This window comes from Hakea prostrata, chromosome 1 (assembly GCF_041222555.1).
Source record: "Hakea prostrata isolate BN-2017 chromosome 1, UWA_Hpros_2, whole genome shotgun sequence".
NCBI lineage: Eukaryota > Viridiplantae > Streptophyta > Magnoliopsida > Proteales > Proteaceae > Hakea > Hakea prostrata.
Window position 1 is genome coordinate 8913020 of NC_142600.1, and position 25262 is coordinate 8938281.

Here is a 25262-nt window from a genome sequence, read left to right on the forward strand (position 1 = left end):
AAATTGTTAAAAGGACCCAGAAGCCCAAGGCCCAAAGCTATAAGTGGGGCCCAATACCAACCCATAGATTGAATAGACCAAAATCGTACCCATTCATTGTAGCTTGCACCCGATGTTGGAGCCGACGTTGACTTCCACTCCCCCAGTCCACGGCGTCAGCGAGAAAAATTGCTTCAATACACGCAACAATACTGAGTGGGACCAACTTTCTCAACTGAGATGCTAATCCAATTGCTCAGACCACGACGAAATACGTGGTCACCATTTGTTCAGTTTGGTCGGTTCAGATTGATCTGAAATAAAGATACCGTTAACGTTGACGTTGACGTTTGGTTTGACTTTTTACGTGCAGCACAAAACAAACGGTCGTGTGTTCCTCTACATTGAAACGTCATCGGTGGTTGTAAATACTAATTGGCCCACAGTGTCCGACTTTGAAGTCTTCTATTTCACTTCTTCTGTATCCCAAAAAGGCATTTCCATGCTGGTTACTTCTTCTTTACTACTTCAACTCTTCCTTTTCTAGAAACTCTGTCTGCGAAATCGAAAGGGAAATAAGAGGATCGAAGAAGAAGAAGAAGAAGAAATTTCATCTGTGATAACGACGAGATTGGCTAGCGTTCAGAGCTTGGTAGAAACAGAATGCAGAATATATTGGAAACTTGAGGTAAAAAAAAAAAAAAAACAAGAAAAAGCATCTTTAAAGCTGTTTCTTGGAATTTTCGTTCTCGGTTTGTGTGGTGGTGCTTGGTTTCTTGTAACTTGTAAGAGAGTTTTGTTTTTTTCCTTTTCTTTTGGGGGAAAATAAGTTTGTATCTTTCGTACTTCCTTGCATCCTATTTGAATTCTCTGATTTTGATTTTTCTCCCATTCATGCGTTGGTATGAGCTCTGTAACTTGATGAATCGGTGGTAAGTGTTTAAGCTCTGGATCTTGTTGATTGCAGATTCGTTTTCGTTTGGAATTTCTTGGAATTTGATTCTATTGTTCAGGAGTTGAAGCAATTTATCACATCTTTGTGTGGTTAATTCTAGTATGACGTTCCTAAAGTTGTCGAATTGGTATTGATCTGTTAGTTGTACTCCGTCTGGTTAATGTTTTAGTTTGATTCTTCTATTTAAGGTTCGTTTGCTTTATATTTGACCTTATGTCTCCTCTTTAATTCAACCTTAACAGATCCGTTGAAATTCTTCTCGAATTAAATCATGGTCCTTAATTGCTTTATCCATTCTCGGATTGATTTCTTTTCGTATCTTTAAATTTGTTGCTATACTGTATAATTTCAAAATTCTGTTATTCTGTCTTTAGTTGAGAATCTCACTTCTGATCTAGAGAAAAATTCAAGTTTTTGCGTTTTGAATTTCTATTTATTTGTGTTGTTTCCCCTTTTATTTGGCACCTCAAAGTAGATGAATATCTGTTATGGCTCTGAAATACCTAAAATAGTATAAGGTTGCTGGTATCTTTTCCCTCCTAGTTTCTTCCTGGTACGGACTGAACACTACTATGCTTCAATAGAATCCTGTATGTTTAGAGTTTCTTCTCTAATGATATAAAGTTGCTAATGTTTTAAATGATGTCATGACATAGACTAGTGGCATGTTAACATTATTGAATTATTTTAGGACATGACGGTAGTTTTTTCTTGTGACAGAAATTTGAAGTTTTTGCCATTTGATATCTTGAGGGTAATGGCTGGCGCTCCAACTAAAGTTCGATTTGTTCGATGCCCCAGATGTCTAAAGATTCTCCCTGAGGATCCTGAACTTCGAGTGTATGAGTGTGGCGGATGTGGTGCAGTCCTTCAAGGTAAGATTCCTTTTTAAAATAAAGCAGTTCTGGTTAGGTCTAAGAGTAAGACTAGTCCACAAACATATAACACTAGATGCCCTAAAACATTAGGCTAGTCTTCTATTTAGTCATGTTGAGCATATTTCGGTGCTGGTAAGTTAGATAGTCTGTTGAACCAGACGTTGGTATATCCTAATCTTTAAATCCACAGTCCTCTATTATTTCTGTTTCTAATTCATATCTATATTAGCATAGCTTGTATCCTAAATGGCTAAAATGTTAATATCCTCCTGCATGACATTGATTAACCTACTTGGTGCATGCCTTAATTTCTCATATCCTTCTTATTCTACTTACAGTGCCACCAGTTTTATTACTATAGGCCTATATTTTATTTATTCTTGGCAATGATGTTGTGGAATGCAGCTAAAAATCACAAAAATGGGAGTTCTCGGTCACTTGAAAAGAGTACTAAGAAGGACCAATTGGAGCCTGACTTGGAAGATGTAAATGTTCCCAGCGCAGGTCAACTGGAAAACCATCAGGACACTAAAGAATGTCCACCACATTTGAATGCAAAAGAGCACCTTAATTCTACGGATTGCAGTATTGAGGCGTCTGGAAGGAGGAATTCTCTGAATGGAGCTTCCTCAGGTATTTCAGAATGTTTTTCAGATCTGACTGCAGAGGAGCAGTTAAAGCATGATTCTGAAGGTGTAAAATCAACCAGCTTGGATCAAACAGAAAATAATCCTGACACTGAAGAGTGTTCATCAGATCCCAATGCAAAAGAGCAACTTGAATCTATGGATTGCAATATTAAGCCATCTGGAAGCAGGAATTTCTTGAGTGGAGTTTCATCGGGTGAGTTAGAATGTCCATCAGACCTGAATAAAGAAGAGGAATTGGAGAACCAATTGGAGCATGATTCTGAAGATGTAAACTCAACCTGCTTGAATCAAATAGAAAAACTTTGCAACACGAAAGCATCTTCATCAAATATGAATGTGAAAGGAAAAACTGAGTCCAAGGAGTGCAGTGTAACGTCATCTGGCTGCAGGAATTTCTTAACTGCTGTTTATTCAGGTGATTCAGAATGTTTCTCAGGTCTAAATGAAGAAGAGAAAGTTGAACCTAAAGATTGTAATACAGAGCCATCAATGTCTAACTTCCTAGATGTTGTTTCTTCAAGTAACTCATTGGATCTTGATAGCAAGAATGAGCAAATTAAATCTACAGAATATAGCATCAAGCAATCTAGGAGTAGAAGTGTCTTACAAGAAGTCTCTTCAAGTGATCATGAGAAGGAAGGGAAGTCACCTGAAGCTGAAGCTGAAGCTGGACGGAATGCACAACCAGATGAAAATGATATAAGTCAAAGTTCTGATGGCAAACCATCTTGTAGGGGAAGGAACTCATCTTCACCTGAAGCTGAAGCTGGACGGAATACACAACCAGATGAAAATGATATAAGTCAAAGTTTTGATGGCGAACCATCTTGTAGGGGAGGGAACTCGTCCTTTCCAGCTAAGAGACAACTTGATGAGTGCCACAACAACTGCAACTCAGCCTTATCCCCAAATAAAGTTGGCTACTTGGATCCTTGTCCTCCAATCAGCATTGAGAAAATGAATTTCACACCTTTGAATACCCAGTTGCAGCAATCTCATGGGATCCCTTACCATGACCCTGACTTGGACCATAAAAAGTCAATGGGGACAGTTGTGGTTTCTGAAACCATTGACAGTGGGGACATTTTGGAGGAGCTCGCTGGTACACCTAGAAATATTTCAAAATCCTCAACAGCTAGAAGCTCTCACGCTTATTATGGTAGTGTTTCTTCTCGTGATGGATCGGATGACCAGGAGCCTCTGAACCTGCCTAAGAGATCTTGGCTCAACTCCCAAGCGATTAGTGACTTTACTTCTGAGGAAATTCCAAGAAGGGAGGATGGGTTGATGTATAAGAAAATAGTCAATGATCCAGAAGTCCAACATCAATTGAGAAAATTCTTCTCAATGCCATTAGATGAGAAGGATGGCCTGGCTGCGAAGGAGGGTCTGAAGTGGGAAGGATCCGGAATCCAAGCACAGCGGCAAGCTGGTTCACCAGATTCTGATGGTCGCTATCCCATAAAGAATCGGATGAGTTCCATAGATGATGATTTTTTCTCGAGGGATTCATCCCAAAGGGGTTTCCCCACTGTCTTTGAGAATGGCAGCCCTTTGAACTATGGGCATGAAGAGTTTTCATCCAGGACGAGTGCAACCAATTCTAGCAAACTTGACTACTTCGAACAAATGGAGCTATTGAGGAAGGTAAACGAATTGAGAGATCAACTTTCTAGATCATACAACCAGAGAGAAATGGAAAATGGAAGGTTCCCAACCAGAGGCACTCAGCAAGGAAAGCAGCAACAACTGTATTATAGGTATGGACAACCTGAACCTGAAATTCCACACTGGTATGATGCAAACCATCATATGCATCCCCATGTACCATTCAGAACAAGTAAAAATGGGTGCCAAAAATGTGATGTTTCGCAAATGCATTTCTCAGGACAGGTTACAACTTGTATAAACCATGTCGATTATTCTTCTGATCAATGTTGCCAAGAAGATTGGCAATGTCAGACCCAGTTTCCACCTTCTTGCACTTGCTGTATCAAAGGACCATCTAGAGGCCATTCTGGTCAAATGTTCTATGGACCTTATAGTTCTGGTTCTTCCACTCAGCAGAAGTATATGGATCCTTATTTATCCCTTCAAGGTTCCAGGACGCATTCCCAGGAGCTGGGGCACGTGGTCCATGACATACAAAAATTGCACCATCGGAATAGACCACAGCCCCCTAAGCGACATTGCCGTCCCATTGCAGGAGGAGCCCCTTTTATTATGTGCTATAGGTGCTGTAAACTATTGCAGCTTCCTGAAGACTTTATCTCTCAAAAGAGGATACATCGGCTGCAGTGTAGTGCCTGTTCACAGGTACTCAAGTTTTCACTTCAGAACAGAATTCATGTCATTCCTTATTACCCAAACCCAGCGGTGCCTCCACCAAGTGAGGTTGACAACACTAGTGACTATCCACAAGGGGACCGAGTGTCATATTCTGAAGATTGTAAGACCTCAATGGCTTCAAGCATCAATTCGGAAGCAAACATGAAGAGCAAGAATTCGCAAGTCTTGAAACAATCTGGAAACAATTGCGAGAATTCAATAGAAGAATCTGAATCAGGCCGTTCTTCATTGAATGTGGCCAAACTGGAAAGCTCAACCAGGGAAGGAGAAGTGGTACCAAAACCATCTAGTTCAGCACTCCATTGGCTTATGGGTTATTCCTCCCCTAGCAAAATTATACATGGATAGAATCCTGCTGCATCTTCTCATGATGATCCTGAATAATATTCCAACACGGAAGTGAAGGATGATCCGAGTTTGCTACCCATCTGGAGCCTCCAAATTTGTAAGTTGTTAGATTGCTACTTTGGTTTTCCTTCAGTCCATTTGAGAAATGGCGGGGGCCAGAACTTGGGGTTCCATTGTGTATATAGTGAGGCCTAAGTAATGTTGTTTCTATAGATTGTGTCCAATTTTTTTTCTGTCAAGTAATAATGATTTACTGTAATCATTTCTCTGTGCTGTATATTTGTCATGACCAATAAGTATTTAATAGGTTGATTGCTTCCGTCTTCATAAATTTTTTGGAAGATCTCCATTATTCCCTAAAGTACCATTGCTATTACTGTTCATTCTTTCAGTCTGGGGACCGCCTTGGTTGATTGATACACATACTGTATTTGGTTATAAGATTTTATTCCACCCTGCCTCCTTGATGGTTACTGCATGAGGAAAAGGAAACAAAGAAAGAAGGGGGAGTTCCATTGCATATGCAGCCTACATTATCTATCCACCCTTGCCTCTTGATGAATGATTGCATAAAGACAACGAGAACAAAAAGAATGGGGATTGCATATGCAGCCCTCGTCATCCACAGGTTACTTGCGAGGCTCTGCTGGGTCAAAAGATCTTATGGTCTTCGGCTATTCCAAGTTTTGGAAATTCAGCACTTGGAAGAGCAAACACAACAACCCATTTATTCTCATAAATAGGACAATTGCAGAGTTTGGAGTAAGATGAAGTATTGACATAACTGTTTTATTCTTTCTAATTCATATTGACATTATTGTTGGCTAGTCAATTATTATAACCATTTTTTCCTTGGGGGAGAAAGGAAAAAAAAAAAAAACGAAAAAGGTACATAGACGCGCCAGGTAGGGGTCGAACCTACGACTTTCTGCTTAGGAAACAGACGCTCTATCCACTGAGCTACAGGCGCTTGATGTTAGTATGGTGAAGATATTTATTATTAATCTAAATTTAATTTTCAAGTCGTCATGCACATATCAACGGCCTCTTGGGATTTTGACATAGTTCACTTGGAGCTTTACAGATTACCACCGAAAAAAAAAAGCTGAAGTTTTCCGATGTGATCCGCTTTGGTGGATGCCGTTTAACTAAAATCTCTCAGGTTTGTCTTCCCTCATTCTTTTTCCTTTGCTCGTATTTTTAATTGTTAATATGAAATGCCTTCTAAAATTCTGTTAAATGATATATAAAAGCTTATATTTGGGTTCCATCTGATATGAAGTAAAAGGATATTTGTAATGATTTTTTTCAAAGATAGTAGATGTAAATAATTGTAAATTCAAGAAATCAATATATAATTTGCCCAACCAAAAATAACAATTATCAATGCCGACCCTCAACCCTAAACGAATTATCTAAAAATTATTAACTAACCCCAACCAAGGAGAGAGAATATACGCCTAATTCTCTTACAAGGAGCAAGGGAAGCACCAAAACCTGCTCCACATAAACAGACTTTCGTTTTCTGCTGAAGACTCAGACAACCCTCAAGAATAAGAAAAAGCTGATGATGAATTTATCCAAAAATTAAAAAATAAATAAATAACAAGAAAAGATGGTGATGACGTTGAGACTTCAGACATCTGGTGTGGGCCTTGGTAATTCAAAGACGAAAAATGCAATCAAAGCATGTCCGAAAATGCAGAGCAGAACGTTCTGGAAGGAGTCCATGCACTGAACGACTATGAACCTTGCCTCTTGCCTCTAGCTAGCTTTGCCCATAAAATGCCACCTCTTCGAATGGCTGATAGGTGTTTTATTTTTTCTTCAAACACTGAAAGAGGAGATGCAGTAATGACCATTTGTGCTCTCCCACCACACAATGTTCGGACTTTTAAACTTGACTTATGCAAACATTAATCCTATAAATTACCAATACAAACACTTATCCATCAGCTTAATCCCATCTAGAGCTAATATAGTATGCATAGGCCAAAGAGCACGCAACTGTCCAACCCGTGAAACAAAACAAAGAGGATTTGAACCTCGTACATGAAGGGTACCATACACCTCAGAGTGAACTTGGGAATCAAGACCACCTCACCTGTTTTCTTTTCCTTTTTCATTTTTTTTTTTTTTTTGGGTTCCTTGTGGTTCCTTGTATTAGCAGACAGTTGATGCCTAGGCACAGGCTACCCAGTAAAATAACTACTGGGGCAACATATCCACATGGAGCTACCATGGGGATTCTTTCCAAGGCCCTCATATGTGTAATGACTCTGTAACCTCGTTCTCTGCTTTGACTTCCACTTACCGAACAAAACCATTTCCAGCGCTGTGATTGCTGTTCCATGGGACAAAAACCCATGCCATCAACTTATCCATTGTATTTTTATTTCATTTCTCACTGACATTGCAGAGGAAATCCATGTTCACATCTTATACACAACTTCCCTCCCCCCCCCCCCCCCCTCTCTCTCTCTCTCCTCTCTCTTTATAGGCACTATATTCAACTCCTACAGAAATCTATGTTCTGTTATGCTCACAATTGAGTGTAATTAAGCTGTAAACGAAGCACCTTCCAACAGAATAGCCTACATTTTTGGCGTATCAAAAATTAACTCTGCTGTTCCTCCTCCGATTTGAGACCATGTTTATCCTTTGGTCCTGAAGCATGTTAAGGTTAGGAGCTAGTAGGCGTGTATAGCGATCAAAGTACAGAAGCTGTTTCAGTAGAAGTGCAAACTCCCGAGGAAATTTCAGTCCATATGATTCACTAACACGAACCTGTAAAACAGATTTACAGCTTATAAATGGGTGTGCTTGCTGTAATAAGAATACATAAATATATATAAATAAAAGACAATACTTATAGAAAGCAGAAGCCTTGAAATGTTTACCTGATAGAATGATGAAAAGGAAAATCTAAGGGTAAATAAAAACTCAAAATAGAAGGGGGAAAACCCTCACTGAATCAATGTCTACACCATCTAACAATGTCCTAGAAGATCTCTCACATATGCAAGCTCAAGAACTATATGTTCGATCCATGAAAAAAAAAAAATCATTAATCATAGGCTGAAAATACATCAACGTATTGATTGGTTAGAGATGCAGCAGTGAGAGATGCCTCACTGCATCTATCTCAGGTATGCCAACAAGCTGAAAGTAGATATTTCATTAGTAACATATACAGGCTCACTGATGCATTCACTGGCGTGTGTATATTTGAATTTCTAGAAGACATGGAATGTAAGTTGAGTTCCAAAACTGTCTGTGGCTGTGTAGTTTTTATTTATTCTAAGCATTGCTGAGGTTCTTGGAGCATCTGACTGCACTTTCTGTGAAAGAAAGTTCCATCAGGTTGTCTGAACCATCCTATTTTTCTAAATGGAACCTCATAAAAATCTGGGATATATTTTGAGCAAATAACCAAAATTTTGAATCTTGACAGGAGTAGTTTTGAAGCAATGGGAGCTAATGAGGAAGTTCAATGAATGTTTACAAATGAGATACATATTCAGGCAGAAGATGTTGAATTCTATGCCTTTTTCACTGTATTCATCTGATAATCCAGAGATGTATATAGTATGAGCCAGCTGATTCCAGACATTACTTTCTGCATTTTAAAATTCCAGGAAACGGCAGCAAACTGTTGGACGAAAATTATTCTAACAAAATTTTAATGTTTCTATAGGAATTTCAGCTGTAGTCAAAGCTGAACCCAGTATTGGCCAAAAAAAAGAAAGTTGATCCCAGCAAGTGAGACATTAAAACCGTGCCAGACCCAAACAACATATAAAATGGAGTTCAGACAGCCTGTATAGCAGTTAAACTAATAAACTTTGCACAAATTGGCTTACCACATCAAGGAATAGGGCATTCATCTGCCTATCATCAACCACAAGGTTAGCAGAAACTGCAGTAGCATTCACATTGGTTCCTCTGGCTGTAGTAACAACAATTTCTGTGTCCAAATCCTGCATTGATAGAAGAAACACTAGCTTCAAAGATATAGTATGGAGGAAAGCAATGATAGCCAAGTAATCATGAAAATAAGCAACTCCTACTGAGTTCTAGATCCTTAATATGATCAATTATCCACCACCAAGCACCACACAGCCAACATTGACAGCTTATGAACAAGGAGGGAAGTTGTGTATCAGTGACAAATGGGAATTCATGGAAAATTACAATCCCACACTGCATAATAGTGCACCTAAACATTTTCATTGATTATTGAGATTTTGGGTTATCAGGATACATACTTCATGAGATGGTCCACACATGTTTGTTGCGGAAGGCAACAGGATCAAGTTGGTGGATCCTTCATTTTTCTATTGATCTCTATGATCAATGAAAATGTATCCTTGAAACAATCAGCATGCCAAACAGTAGCCTAAGCCATTTCAAGGTCCATTCTGTTTTTAACTAGATTGGTAAATACATCACTCTAATTGTAGAAAATAATACAATAAGAAAACTAAATATCAGAAACTCAACAATCTGGAAACTGAACTGAATGAGTGTGGTGATGCATGAAGTGCTTGCCTTTATTGATGAGAAGATCTTTTCCAGATCTCCTGCAAAGGCTTTGGCATCCACATCCTTATCTGCAGCACCCATTTCGATTAATGCTGATGCCATCGCTTCATACTCCTCAACAGCAATTGACGACAAGAATACCTCCATAGCTGCCCACGTTTTGGGGGAAATTCGCCCAACAATCCCTGCAAATTTAATGTCAGATGAGGTACACCCCAAATAATCAGGTTTTCATTAACAATACCAAGCAACATCGTAAAACACATGAATGAAACTTTAATCACAAGCAACATAATGATCTTTCCATTTAAACATTTCAAAGAAGATGCAGAACAATGTAGCAAGATAACCGTGGTAATGTATTAAACAATCTCAATAGGAAAATGGAAGTGGGAATGGCAGATTGCATCAAATGAAAAGGTACAAATCCAGGCTTTCAGTAAATTATAAATCCAAAAGATTTTCACTTAGCTAGAGGAGAGAACAGATGCCGATATAGAAGTTTTTAGAAGCCACACAACACATGAAAAAAGATACACCTATGGGCAGAGAGGCTTCAGCTGAATTTGTCAGTGTTATATTCAAGTTCAATGTAATTTCAACATTATGATATAGGGTATCTGTCTAAATTCATGTTGCAAGTCCAATCCTACAAATTGAATCTTTGAAGTTATTCAGTAGATAAGGGCAGTAAACCAGTGCAAGTCCTGCTTTCGCAGGTTCCTGGAAGTGAACCGGAGTCAGTCCTAAGCTTCACTTTCTTAAAGTGATTGTAGCCCTGTACTCAGATCCATGTCTTCGTGTTGGTAGCAAGGCTCTTAATATTGCACCTAGCAACAGCTGCTAGTGGCTCCCCAAACAGACAAGATAATTAATTTTTCTAAAAAACAACATCAGGCAATTACGGTCTCAAACTCTAGAACAAATCAACTCAGCATTGTTCCCCCACTTTATTACACTTCTAAAATGTTATTTTGCTATACCTTTTGCAGGACAAGAGATAGAGCATCAAAATGTTAGGTCAACATCGGTATTCGGTATTTTTCAAAACAATAATAATATTGAAAAAGTAAAAAAAGAGGCCAATGATTATTATACTGTTTTAAAGATAATTGTTGGTCAAAAACAGAGCAGGAAACAGCTATATTAAAAGAGCAGTGGCAACTGCAAGGTTAATTGAAAAGATATAACAAACCAAAATCAAGAAACCCAATTCTTCCGTCACGGAGTAGCCATAAATTTCCTGCGTGCACATCAGCATGAAAGGATTCACAGGCAAGTAAACTCCCAAACCTGCAAAAGATTGATGAGACAACAATAATGTGGCCACAAAACCAAAAATAATAGAACCACACCCCCCCCCCCCCCCCCCCAAAACCATAAAAAAAACACCATAATTTAAATCCACTAATGAAAACAAGGGAAAAGCTTCAGATACACCCCCTGCATTTTGTCCTAGCTATAGAGATGCCCCAAAAACTTTCAGTACATCGACTGTCCCCATGAACATTAGCAGCCATAACTTAAAACAGGTAAGATTGCTTCCCTGAGAAGCTTGATTTTATCTTTTTGAGTTCCAGGGTTTGTGGCATTCTTTTGGTAGAAAAACCCCAAGACTCAGAAGGTGAATTCAGATCTCCAACCCAGTCCCCAGCAGGGCTGTCCCATTGAACCGGCATTGGGTTAGGAATACTAGTGCCAGTGAAGAAGTAGCATTCCAAGCTTAGAAATATTCCAAGACTTAGAAGGTGAATTCAGTTCTCCAACCTTCAGTCCTACCAGCAGGAGCATGTCCCATTGAACCGTTGCAATTGGGTTAGGAATACTAGTGAAACCATGAATGAAGAAGTAGCACAAATCATAATGATGAATCGTCAATCCTCTTACCAAGTTACAGGCGAGGCACACCACCGTGTTCATTGAAGATGAAGAATAATAGAATTATGGTATGCACAATAGGTTATCCAGATTTAGACATAAAAGTAATATGGAAAATTTCATGTAGTTAGAATAGATTTGCCAGTTAGAAGGAGTTAACACAATGACAGCACCAATTAACTGTAAACACTTGATGGAGTGGCATTAGTAGTAACAAATTAATAACACAAGAGATAGTCCATGTAACACTGAAAATTTTTGGGTGTCTACTGCTGGGGGCCAAAATGCAGGGAGTGTCCGTGAAATCTTAATTTGTTCTAATATCAAAATTGTATGTGAAGTTTGTAAGGTATTTGTAATTTAAAGTTGAAAAAACAGCTCAAAGACCTACCATACATTAAGTGCAGTTATCAGACTAGTCTCTGGACTAGAAACAAGTGAACTGATAGAGTCCAGGTCAGTGAGTGGAACTCCATACAGCCTCTCCATAGTTAAAACTCGTTGGGTACTACAAAGAGGAAAAACTCTGGGAGCTGTAGCCTGTCTTGTGAGTCCCATGGCTTCTAGATACCTTCTGAAAGCCTCAATGTTCACTGCTTCCTTCTTGAAGTCAACTTCCTCAAGCATTGAGTCCTTTATATCTTTGACAATGCCAACCTACTAAAATGCTGGATAAGATTGACACCCAAAACTTCTAGCACAATAACAAGAAAAGAAAAGAAAACAGATAAACAAAGAAAGTACCATTAATTTTCTTTATTAATCAAATGCATAGGATAAAATAAAACTTGAAAACAAAGATAGGGATATCAGACAGTGTCATTGTTTTGAATAGACAATCTACAAATGCTCTTTACATGGACAAGCCATAAATTAATTCCACAAATCTACTGTTTTGACTGATAGAAAATCCATTCCTCAAAACTAGCAGTATTAACTACAATCACAGAATCGCAGTGGTCAACACAGTTGCCGGTTAGGCAATGCTGCAATGTCAAGCAACCAACGTGTCCTTTGAGCATTGGGAGCTTGGACACCTAGGTAACACTGAGGTGATCCCTCGACAACAATTGACTGCAATAAATTGAGAGTCCAGTATCTCTTCTTAAGACTAAGAACTTCCAACTCATAAAGCTCTAATAGTTTAGCAAGATGTGTAGCATCATTCACATGACATTTACTCTTCGTTAGAAAAACTACTAGTAAGATCCATCATGAAATTAAAAACAACCCACCTTAACATGCTACTCAAATTTGGCATCTTGGTCATTAAAATAAAGGGTTTTAATTTGCAAACATAGGAAAGTTATGGCTTGTCCACATACCAATGATGCACGGCTGATCTCAGGGTTCAGGAATTCCAAAACACGGGCAACAACATATACGAAGTTCAAATCAGCAACTAAGATATCCTCTATCCCAGGCTTTAAGACCTTTATTACAACAGTCTCTCCAGAACCTCTGAGTTTCGCACCATGAACCTAAACAAAAAATTGAAGCTTTTCACCACATGCCCTGAAGTAGAGTGAGAAAACGAATTCAAGAGAGCATACAGTACACCTGAGCAATGGAGGCCGAGGCAATAGGCACAGGATCAACATACTCATAGACACTTTCTATAGGCCTTCCTAATTCTTGACGTAGAATTGCTTGAATTTCTTCGAAAGGAACTGATGGAGCCCGGTCAAAACAATTCTGAAATTCCTCAACATATTCAGGTGGAAACAATGTTGGAGCTGATGCAATGAACTGCCAATTACATGACCAAATAAAGATCAGAAGAGCAATGGGGATCAACTTAAATAAAAAGGAAACAGGATGTAAAAGGTAATGAATAAACAGTTAAGAAGTGCATCATAGAGTTTTTTTTTTTTTTTTTTGGATGAATAAAGAAATATATTAAAAACTAACACACCAAGAATACAAGAGGAGAAAAAAGGGGATAGGGGAAACAGCCTCTCAAGTGGGAGGCCTAAAAGAAGGTGAGATTCCAGGAGAATCGATCACCAGGGGGTGGGGAAAAGAGAGGAGTCATAAATAAGGATGACTCTTAATTTAAGGGGAACAATTTGTTGTAAATAAGGATTATATTAATGTCATAAATATATTTACTGCTGCTGTTTAGGTAAACTGATTACTCCTGGATCTAAAAGCTACAGACTGCTTCTTACTTTTCCAAGTAAGAACTTCCAAGTAACCAATTACCTCCAAGGAATGTGCACAATGTAGAACTTGGGGCAGATGCGAACAAGATAAGGAATGAAACAGTTAGGACTAGTTTAAACCAGCATCGAAAGAAAAGGCAGAGCCGCACAGGGTGGTGGTGGGGGTGGCAGGGGAATGGTGGAGTTGACGAAGGGTGGTGGTGAGATAAAGAAGACGAGTGAAAGGGGCATTTCTTCACTACCTCTATGAGGTTAGGAATGAGGCATCTCGGGGTTTAGATGAAACTGTTAAAAGTGAAGTCATCACTAAAAAAACAAACAAAAAAAAATCTTTTCACAGAATGAGTCAGCTTGTCATGTTTGTTGCACAAGAGGGGAGGTTTGTGTCGTTTTCAGATTAAGAAAAAGGGAAGGGGGGAAGGGTTGGCATTATGTAAAATACCAGGTAGGGAACTGTTATTTATCCCTTCTATTATTTATTTATCTCCCTCCTTGCATGTTTTTTGTTACAACCAGTTACCCCTGAAAATTTGAGCTGCTAAGGGAATCAACGATGTAAAGCAACAGCCCCCAGCATGTGCAAGTCCATACAGCTGTGCAGGTGACGCCATTTTATGGTGGTGCCATCACATGTCACCAAGGATACAAGGTGTAAGAGTGCAATAACAGCAACATAAATCCCTTGTACTTCCCAAGGATTGAACACTGGGCCTCCTGGCCGTGATAATTACACAAACTCTTATCCCAAAAAATAGATGTTAAATAAGGGCAACAACAATGTATAACAAAAAATTTCTCATCTCTAAACTTAGGTTTGATATTCTTTATTTTCATTCTCACTCCCTCTCTCTTTATTTTTGTTCACAAGATCAAAATTCAAAAATCTTCTTAATAACCATAAAATGGTATCATTTTAGTATGGAGAATAGCTAGCAGGTGAAAATTTGAATCAATGTCCTAGATTTCCTTTTATAACTTGCACTGGACTTACACGAGTTTGTAACCAAATAGACAACTCACAACCCAAGTTCACAAAAATCTTACAGGTTGACCTTTCCTTCTGAAGGTTAGTTTTTGGTGGGTCCTCCACCCACTAAAGATGCATGTCTCCCAGTAAACCATGACATTATTCAAACAAAAATAGCTTAGAAGCAAACATTGGCTAACAAGACTAACCTGACCTAACTTGATGTAGGTAGCTCCCAAGCGCTCGAACAACCTCCTTAAATAATGTGGAGAAAGTAATCCCAGCTGCATTTGAGTTGGCAGACTCCCAGATGCATTGGCTGTCTGCAGATAACTCCTTAGTACAAAGACATAGCACAAATACGAAGATCAATATAAAGAACTCAAAGATCCCATCTAAACAATATCCCTAGTCAATAATTGAAAACTGATCTTCTTATTCTTTTCTTTCTTTTCTTTTCTTTCTTTTTTTTTTTTTTTTTTTTTTTGGGGGGGGGGGGTGGGGGGGGGGGGTTGAGTCACAACTGAGACTAGATTCTCTTGACAGTAAAAGAAAAATAAATAAATAAACAAATAAAGCAATCTCCAATGCTAATAATTCTAAATTAGGTCAATTTTGGTGAGACTAGACACATCAAATGCCGAGTTGTGCACCAAGCAATGAGAGTTGAAGTTTAGGATAGCGGAAGAAAACAAGAGGAAAGGAGTGAAAATGAGAGTGAGAGGCACAAGGAGGAGCCAACAGAAGAATAAGCACTGCTGACGGTAATGGCTTGCAGAGAGAGTCAATCCCTCTCTGAGATTATATGGGAAATTACATGCACACACACAAAAGGTAGCCTAGGGAGGTAAAAGAGACAAATCAAATAAAAGAAAATACCAAAGTAGGCTAATTATATCTAACAGCTAGATTTCCCCTTTATAACTAAACATAACCCTTGATCCCTCAAAAACCCTTTTTACTCATATAATTCCACAGGTTGCTGACAGGATCAATGAAAAAGCAGAAAAATTCAATCTGCAGGTGAATAGAGGGCAAGAGAGAGATAAAGTTATCATTTAAAAAAATAATACTAAAAAAAAAAAAAAAAAACCATTACGGAGTCCAACAAGGAGAAGAAAACCCCTTTCACAAAATAAATGTTTCAGCATCACGATTAATTGTTCTTGTTCTTTTCTTAATCAAAAGCTCACAAACTGACAATAAAAAGGAGCAGAAAGCATTCACAATTAGACATGCCACAAGATATGATCAGAACAAAAGCTCAAGAGAAAATTACCTTAGAAACATCTGCCATCCACTCACTGCCAATGCCAATAACAGCTTGAATACCTTGAGCCATTCTAATAGCTCCCCGCGGCCCCGTATCTATAGATGTTCGGACAATATCCTCCACCAACCCGGGCAAGTTGTTTATGCCATCTGCAGGATAATGAACAGCTAACAGATTAATGACAAGAAATTACAAAAAGAAAGGGTCCATGAAGTATGTTCAGAATATTTTCTACATGTTAGATTGGCCTTTCATTTTCTTTCCGCCACCTAATTTTTGCAAATAGCTACTTCTTTTAGTTCTTTGGGATTGTACAACACCTATTGTTCTACTTCAAATAATAGATGGGGAAAAAAACATTGAACTACCCATGCACACATCCGTGGCCATGCACTTCTTTTCTTCTTCTTTTTCTTTTCCTTTTTTCCCCTTTCTTTAACAAATATGCCAATGCTAAATTTCCAAAGGTTCATAAAAGCTCAATGCCAACTTTATTGGGATCCAAGATTCATATTAGAAAACTATAAGTTGTTGTTTTCTTTTTTTTGGGGGAACAGATAGCTTTATATTGGGGGGAGGGGGATAACTAATTAACTATTTTATACATACAGGGCTTTGCCGCTGGCCCCAGGAAGATTCAAACTCTTGACCTCATAATATGAGGTGTTGGTCTTTGCCAACTGAGCCAACTTCTGGGGTTTAGAAAAATAGAAGTTGTGGGTACAACATTGAACTTGAGGTACCACCTCACATAGGAAATAACACTCAACAAAAACTTTAAGAAACTACATCCCAACTAAGTCTTTAACTTGAGAAAGGCATCAGCTCCATTTTGCATGTTCTATTAAATTTTTTATAAAGATAGAATTTGCTCCACATCCCACATACTCAAATAGATTCCATGCTTCATGAGCAATAGCTAATATCACAGAAATTCACCTGTTTTTTACATACTCTTTAAGGAATAATAAATCTGAGTTCATTTACCTTACTGTACATATGTATCTTATGTTAATGAATAAAATTACTTAGTATTTTTCATTTTGTAGCTCAGGATGGACTGCAGTGTATAAGCCTTTAAAATGATAGTGCAACCCTCCCTCCCTGTAGCATCAGTGGGATAAGCTAGAATTTTGCATGCGCTTTATCTCATTAATTATCTAAACCTAAAAGCAGCAAGGTTTTCAAATGAGAGGATAAATGAAGAGTAAGTAAAACACCTTGAAATCGGGAAGAAAAATCCTGCGACTGTGAATACTGAGCATACAACGGTGATACATTTGAATGACGTTTGAGCTTCCTTGACAGAACTGAAGTCCTTATAGCTGGCAACTGTAACCAAATAATAAACTCTCTTCAAGTTAAACCACTATTCAACCCTTGGCCTCTGACGTATTCCAGGTCTTCTTGAATAATTAAATTAGGAGTAAAGAATAGCCAGGACGCCCTATCAATCTCGAAGAGTGTCGAGAAAGAATACAGAAAACTAATTGACAATTGAATGTTCACGAATACATCACCTCACAATCTAACACATTAATAACTCTTCAAGAACCAAAAATTCTAAATAAAACCCTAAAGCTTAGATTTGAAAGAAAAGAAAAATGATTCAAAATAATGAGTTCCATGGGACTAACAAAAGAAATTATTCGATCAGAAAAGCAATGAAGAGAACGATAAGATTGACCTTAGAATTAGAATGGTGAAAGAGTGGCAAGCGACCGTAAGCTGCGGTTCTAAACGATGGAACAGCCATCGACGATCTCGCCGCTCAACGTCCTAGGCTCCTCACTGTTTCTACTGCAGTTCTTCTAGGCGAAACGATGAATCGCCGACAATATATACTCTGCAAGAAGAGTGAAGGAGAGAACGCCACGTAGCACGCTAACTGAGAATGAGATCCAACGGTCTAACCTACCGCAACAATGAACCAAGACTATGAGATCCATTGTCTGCCAATAGAAGGATAGTGCAGTGGTTGAGAACTCACCTCTCAGTTGAGAGATTGTGAGTTCAATCCTTACCGACGGCATATGTAATTATCCCAATTCCCAACCCCAATTTCCCTATATATAAAAAGCGCCTTTGTTACAAAAAAAAAAAAAAAAAAACTATTTTGTCTTCGAGGGAGAAGGTGTGGCGAGAGGGACGGAAAGATAGTTTCCTTTCTTTCTTTTGGTCGTTATTGCTTTAACGCTCGTTTTGGTAAATTCTCATTCTCTATTATAATTACTTTAAAAAATTATGAAAAATTACATGAATAGTCATTTTTAGATTTTCTTTTACAAAAATAACCACCCAATATTTTACTTAACAAAATCAACTAAAACTAAGTTTGGATTTACAAAACTAGCCAAAATAGTAATTTTTCATTCCTTTGACATTTTTAACTCCTAAAATTAACCACATTAAAAAGGAAAAATCACTATTTTGTTCAAAAGGAAAAAAATCACGAATTTTTCATTATCTTTAGACATTTTTACCCCTATGTTGGTATGATTAATTTTAGAGGTAAAAATGTTTAAATGGATGAAAAATCACTATTTTTGCTAATTTTGTAAATCCAAACTCAATTTTAACTAGTTTTATTAAATGAAACTTTGGGTGATTACTTTTGTAAGTGAAAACTTAAATCTAGCTAATCAAGTAATTTTCCCAAAAAATAAGTACAATAATAAAAAATGGTTTGGTGACATTTGTTGAAAATAAATTATGGAATGAAAAATTGTTAGAAAATGATAATAAAATTTAATAATAATAAATAAATAAATAAACTCTCCATTAACAAGAGATACTTCTTCCCTGTAGTCATCATGTAAAGATCACTAGTGAATTGAAGAGATACTTCGACTGGATACATCGTAAAAAATGGTTTGGTGACAAGAGATACTTCGACTGGATACATTGTTTCATCACTAAATCAGTTCTAAAGGTCCAAAAGCGTTTCATTTGGCAATGGTAGGCGTTTCTCCACGATTTGATCAATTACAATTACACACTCCCAAAAAGCGTTTCTTTTTTCTTTTCTTTTTTAATTAAAAATTTATGTATAATATTTGAATATAAAATATATATATATATATATATATATATATATATTTTTTTTTTTTTTTTTTATTTGTCATTTTATCTTATGATTTTTATGATGAAACTTTAATCCCACATCTAAAAAGCTAGTTATTTGGTTTATGTATAGTAAGAGCTTATGTAATAGATTTTCGAGGTTAAGGATTATATTCATGTAGTACAGTGCAAACCTATGTGCAACTCGAACTAAACCTGAACCCTAGTCTGACCAAACCATGGTTATATAGCTTTATATTAAGTAATGTCAATATTTCTATATGATGTGAGTCATAGACAGTGATATGAAAATTACATTTTGTCATGGGCCATAATCCAAAAAGGCCCACAAAGGTATTTTCCCTATGGAGGTCAACTAAATATGTATCTTCACAAATTGAGGTGACTTTATATTTTCACCAATAACTTTGATTCTACATAAAACTCACTTTCAAGGTCAATTTTTATAATGAATGTCCTGATCATCTCTCTCTCCCTGTTGTTTTTTGTTAAGCAGTGAAAACAATATGACATAACCTTTTAGGGATGCAACTTTAAGAGTTTTGGTTGACTGATCTTAGGGGTGAAGACACATTTGATATTCGTATTGCACAAATCGGGTGTCTAAATATTCTAAATAAACTACATCCTGTAAGTTTCAACTTTGACAAAATTCGTGATTACAACAGTCTCTCTGAAAATGTTTATAAAGATTACTTAGCAAGTTATAAACACTATTTCCTTTAGAAATTCCCAAAAGACGCTAAATTCACAAAATGCAGCCAACGTTCTCTTGTAAACCAAGAAAAGGGGATTTTTAATTCCAAAGCCTATACCTAGTTCTTGTTCTTCTTTAGATAGGGCTAGGGTTTACGTTTGAAAAAAACATTGACTTCATTTTATGAATTTAGTCTTGTTTGTTGGTTTATACAAAAAAGGGTGTTTTCTGGGTGTACGTAATTGTAATTCAATCAACTTTTTAAACTCAAGAAGATAGAAAATAAAATCCCATTATGTCAGCTACTGAATTTTATAAAGAGCATGTGTCGTAAACAAACCATCTGTGCATTATTTTATTAGAGGGTTGGTTGGAACCGGCGAAGGTCTGCAATTGGCGGTGGTAGTAGAACGATGATGAGGAGGTGGAGGAGAGGAGCACAGAGGGTTTGGAAATTAAGTAGAGTCAGGGACTTATTTTTTGTAAATTTAAAATATTTTTAAACCTCTAAATGTAAAAATAAATTATATTTACACATATGTCTTTGTATTTTCTTTTATTTATTTGGCCAAATTATAAACATGGGCAGCAGCGTTGCAAATAAAAATCCATTAGGAACATAAACTGCTGAGCTTTTTTCTAGCCCATATGTATGAAATCATTTAGGGCCTGTTTGGTTACTTGAGTCTGTAGATTTCAAAATTTTAAAGATTTCAAATCTACATACTTCAAATCTCTAGAGTCATGGTTCATAAAATTAATTGTTTGGTTAGTTTGAATTTTTTGAATGAAATTTCTAGATTTATCCTAAAAATTTATTTATTGAATTATGGTTTAAATGTTTAACGCTTTGATAGTATGGGTGAAATCTCTGGATTTCACCTCATATCCATAAATCTACAGATTCACGTTTTTAGTGTAAAAATGTGAATCTCTAGATTTCATGAATCTAGGGATTCACACAACCAAACAGTTAAAAATCTCCCATTTGTGAATCCAGAGATTTGAAATCTCTGGATTCACGTAACCAAACAGGCCCTTATCGAAAATCTGGGAGCACACGTAGCTCCGACCCTATTTAATAGACATTTTGGTTAAATGAGAAGGCCATTACATGACATTAAGTAGAGAAGAGAAGTTTTTGGTTTTTTTTGGTAAACAATTGAGAAGAGAAGTTGATGCGCGAGTTTCTTCTAGAGCATTAGACATTTAGACCTTTGCATTTAAAAAACGCCCCTCGCAGTCGCTCTCTCACTCTGTTGCAGATTTGCAGTATCCAATTGATGTACGTTGTTGTTGTTGTTTTCTGTTATTTGCTGCGTTGGAGAGGGATTTTTATACTAAGGGTCTCGATTGTGTCACGTCAACACAATAGAATCCAATGGTTCAAAATCAAAAGGTAAGGATGTATTTGTAAATAATTTTTTTTATCTTTTACATTCAAGATTTAATATTTTATAAATTTACAAAATAAATCCCTAGATCTATTCGATCCCAAAACCCCCCATTTTTCAATGATCATAAGCATGAAGGTTGTCAACAATGACAACACCACCGTGTCCAGAAGAAATCGAAGAGGAACAGGAAGAGGAGGATATTAGGAGTGCTAAGGATGAGGTTGTGTCTTAATAGAGGAAGACAAGTCGAGGGCTCGCTCTAGTTCAGTAAGGTGATCGGCGAAGGAGAGAGAAGAGCGAGCAAAGAGAGGGCTGAATTCAAGGAAAGGGTCTTCGTCATCATCGTTTGTGTCGCCGATGACAACGAGAGATGGGAAAGAAGCGAGGTTAGAAGTGACAAGGCAGAGAGGAGAATCGTGGGCTCGCAGAAGGAAGAGATCGTGGGGCTGTGTCTGTCGCTTCCCTACCACTCGGCCACAGGAGCAGTACTCCATCACCTACCGCTTGATGCAATGGTTGTGCAGCGACCTTGAGGACTTTTGAGTCCTCAAGATTTTGATCTGAAAATCGTGAATGAAGAAAGAAAAAGTAGTCCTGGATCTTTGAGTGGAGAGGAAGTTCTTTTGGTATGCTGAAAAGCTATTTTAAAAATGCCCCCTTTTGAGATTTGACGCTAGAAGCTGATTGTGGTGTTTTGAGATTTGTGGTGCCCATTTTCCTGTTACTTCCCGTCACAGATTTTCTGCTATTTGTTTTGATGCTTACAGTTATAGCACAACCACCATTTATGTTTGTAGGTGGCTTTTCAAGTTTGCCATCAAATCCCAAGGTTCAGTCAAGCGGTTAAAGACCCGCCCTCCCACGGGGAGGTCCTGAGTTCACACCTATTTGGTGGCGTATATTAGTAATTTAGTTCCCACCCCATAGTAACAAGCTACATTTAAAATAAAAATAAAAAGGTTCAACCCTAGACATGCAGTGGAAACTACCAAGCAAGTTTATGGTAGGGCCTGAGCGAACTTCCACTAGAGCGGTGAAATGCATAGAAATTGGAAAAGAACACCAATGGAGACAAAAGCTAGGGGAGAGAATGGGATTAGATACCCCAATAGTCCTAGCCGTAAACAATGGATACTAGGCGCTATACATGTCGACTCGCGCAGTGTTGTATATTCATATTAATCCCTTCCACCTACGATATATATTTATAGCACAACCACCATGAGGTAAAATATCTCCCTTTCGTAGGTTACTTTGAATGCATTTTCTGGATCTTATTCTAAACACACATTAATACAACAATCTTTTACATATGTACAATTAGGAAAATGAATTACACTCAATTTTGAAACAAAATGCATGGTATGATAGGTTACCCATATTTATTGAATTATTTGTTTTATTTAATGGGTAAAATGTGTAGGTTTGAATTTAATGTTTTATTTTGATTATGTGGTGTAATGTTGTGATTGATAATTATGAATAATGTGAGACACTCTTGGTGATTAAGTACTAACTAGTACAATAATTGTTAATCCTAATCCTTAAGGGCTAATGAAGGAGAGGTTCAACACAATTTGACCATGCACCCTCCAATCTAGTAGCTGCCTCGCGGCATATGAAGAGGATGAAGTAGCTACATGACTAGTAGCCACTTGGCAGATAGGTGAGGAGGTGTCATCGAGGAAAACCCACTTCGTTTGAATGAAGGATGCCAGGATGGTATAGAACTCGTGTTGAACTTCTCCAACCATTCTAAAAGCCGTGTAGTACTTTGACAACCGGTTTTGAAAGTCAAGTTCAAAGCTGAAAGCCATCCATGGAACGCGTGTTTGGTCAGATCTCCAGCGTTGCTTCCCACACAAGCATGAAGCTTGCATATGCTGTTCATAGGTCGGTGGTTTTTGTTTTTTGGGTAAAGAATCTAATGCATGTCAGTTAAAATTCTGGTTCCGACTAGGACTCTTCGGTCTCCAAAACGAAGAGTCCTATATATAAGAAAGATTAGACGCGGGCCGGCTCGTATGTTAGGCAACCACCTTCAATGGCTAAGTCAGATAGTGAATAGGTTAAGATCTAGCGTAAGAGCTACACAAGATCATGTTTAGAATGTATTGGATGCTTACGAGGGAGGTGAGTCTGTATTTAAATAGTGTATGTATTACCTTTTTCGAATTGGGCAGGTTTCTATGACGAGGGCTATCATTTTTCCCTGGATTACGCTCCCTTATCGTCCATCCCGCTCAATCATCCTTGTAGTCGACCTTCTTTCTAAGGTGTTGTTACCATCTAGGTCCAGCGTAATTGACATTATTTCTTAGGTAGTCGGCGAATATCCCGACTGAGTATTGGGTTATTTGGGTTTAAAGGTGGTTGGGTACAATGAACACCGGTCGGGTGTCAAAACCCCCCGTATCACTAGCCCCCTATCCCATGTGATGAACTCTTCGTGCGGGATAGTATTCGGGACTTTTTATGGAGTTCATTAATTGTTCCCACCTGAGGTGGTTAGCCATTACAATGTTTGAGCTCCCTCAAAGACTGTGCCCAGTCTCGTGTTGCCATGTCAAATGACGAATTAAGTGGTCATTATAACAGCCTCGGGAAGGTCAAGCGTCTCTTTTTGCGAGCCGTTGATTTCGTTACGTCGCGACCGCTCGATCAAGATTAATAACACCTCTTCCGGCAGTATAAATACTCCATTTCTATCTTTGTTTTGATCCATCGCTTTCAACACTCTCGACCAAGACTTGCTCCCTACTAGCTTCCTGAGTTCGACCGATCTTTCACCCAGTAAGTTTTTCTTCCCCGATCATGTTACTAGAGGGAGGTTTTAGGTTTCAACCTAGTGTTCCCGTCCTAATTCACCATGAGAAAAAACGTCATCGTGATGAGGGTTACGTGAGTGAGGGTGATAGTGGCCAAACAAAGGCGGTTAATCTTGCAGGGGATCGTGAGAAGGATTTGCACAAGCAATCCTCGGATGATGAACTTACCCATACCTCGGGTGAGAGTTCCCCTGATGATGACGTAAGAGTTTATAATGAAATAGTCGAGATGACTCGTACCATGGGTCTTGCCCCGACTGAAGAAGCCCGACTTGAGGAGTTCCTAGTTGAGGTGTCTCGAAATGCTTCTGAGTCTGCGGGTGTATCTGAGTCCGCTACTCCTTTTGCCCAAAGTGTTCTACGGCCGAAATCAACAGCTACTTCTCGTGATCCTCCCTAGTCAACTTCCCGGGCCACCCTTCCTCAATCGGGGGCCCCTCCTCGTCCACCTTTTCAACGTCTGTTGTTGAAATCGGTGTAATCAGTACACATTCTCCATTTCCCGTTGGCTTTTTTCACCATTACGACGTCAGCTAGCCACATCGGGCACTCCATGGCTTCGATAAAGCCCGAACTCTTCAATTTCTCGACCTCCCATGATTGCATCGTGCTTCTCAATTGAGAAGTTCTGTCTCCTTTGGATTACCGGTTTGGCATTCGGGTTAATCCAGAGTTTGTGTTCGGCAACACCTCGGTCAATGCCTGGCATGTCGTCTGCTGACCATGCAAATACTTCAATGTTTTCTCGAAGGAAAGCCTTCATTTCTTCTTTGAAATCTTCGGGTTGTTCGGACCCGATGTGGGCGGTTTTCTTTAATCGCCCGAATCCAGAAAGATTTGCTCCAATTTCTCCACGGGTTCGAGCCTCTGCATAGCGTCTTCGTCCCAATCATCCCTAACTTCAATTGGCAAAGTCGTTTCCTTCTGAAGGCTTGCCTTGTCATTTAGTAAGAGACATAGCTCTGTCTAGAGGTTTTTTGATCGGAAGTTACTTCCCCAATGCCTTGATCGGTCGGAAACTTAATCTTCATGGTTTGGTTGACACAACAACTCCAAGCTTTGTTAGGGAAGGCCTTTCGAGTATAACATTGTATGCTGGCAGCTCCTGAACCACCAGAAAGTTCACCCGAATGGTCGCCTCCTTTGGGAAATCCCCTACTGTGAGGTCTAATTGTACCGAACCTTCTGCAACTGCTGTTGATCCAACAAATCCATACAAGTGAGTGGAAGATGGTTTTAGTCATCCCTCTTCCAGCCTCAACTTCTGGT

The 25262-nt window shown here is 38.3% G+C and overlaps 2 protein-coding genes and 1 non-coding gene across 6 annotated transcripts; 1 reads left to right on the forward strand and 2 right to left on the reverse strand.

Annotated features, from left to right (window-relative positions):
• The first annotated feature begins 427 nt into the window (after positions 1 to 427).
• LOC149027232 (uncharacterized) lies at positions 428 to 6023 on the forward strand. Of its 2 annotated transcripts, none has more exons than XM_089160695.1 (3): positions 428 to 667; positions 1655 to 1809; positions 2218 to 6023. In XM_089160695.1, the coding sequence occupies exons 2-3, from the start codon at positions 1692 to 1694 to the stop codon at positions 5157 to 5159; spliced, it is 3060 nt and encodes a 1019-aa protein (XP_089016821.1). In that variant the 5' UTR covers positions 428 to 667; positions 1655 to 1691; the 3' UTR covers positions 5160 to 6023. The 2 variants fall into 2 exon arrangements, with proteins under 2 accessions (XP_089016821.1, XP_089016829.1); XM_089160703.1 differs by lacking the exon at positions 428 to 667 and adding an exon at positions 676 to 911.
• Positions 6024 to 6056: 33 nt separating this feature from the next.
• On the reverse strand, positions 6057 to 6129 carry TRNAR-CCU (transfer RNA arginine (anticodon CCU)). Its single transcript has one exon. It is a non-coding gene; the product is annotated as a tRNA-Arg (tRNA).
• Positions 6130 to 7630: 1501 nt separating this feature from the next.
• LOC149027234 (Protein kinase superfamily protein) lies at positions 7631 to 17813 on the reverse strand. 3 transcript variants are annotated; one of them, XM_089160715.1, is made up of 11 exons: positions 17675 to 17813; positions 17208 to 17319; positions 15994 to 16136; positions 14924 to 15037; positions 13143 to 13331; positions 12908 to 13063; positions 11974 to 12239; positions 10900 to 10997; positions 9711 to 9889; positions 9023 to 9139; positions 7631 to 7946 (listed from the first exon to the last, which is right to left on the reverse strand). In XM_089160715.1, the coding sequence occupies exons 1-11, from the start codon at positions 17741 to 17743 to the stop codon at positions 7770 to 7772; spliced, it is 1620 nt and encodes a 539-aa protein (XP_089016841.1). In that variant the 5' UTR covers positions 17744 to 17813; the 3' UTR covers positions 7631 to 7769. The 3 variants fall into 3 exon arrangements, with proteins under 3 accessions (XP_089016841.1, XP_089016858.1, XP_089016850.1); XM_089160732.1 differs by lacking the exons at positions 17208 to 17319; positions 17675 to 17813 and having other exon boundaries at positions 14924 to 15047; positions 15994 to 16084; XM_089160724.1 differs by lacking the exons at positions 17208 to 17319; positions 17675 to 17813 and having other exon boundaries at positions 14924 to 15050; positions 15994 to 16084.
• Positions 17814 to 25262: the final 7449 nt, after the last annotated feature.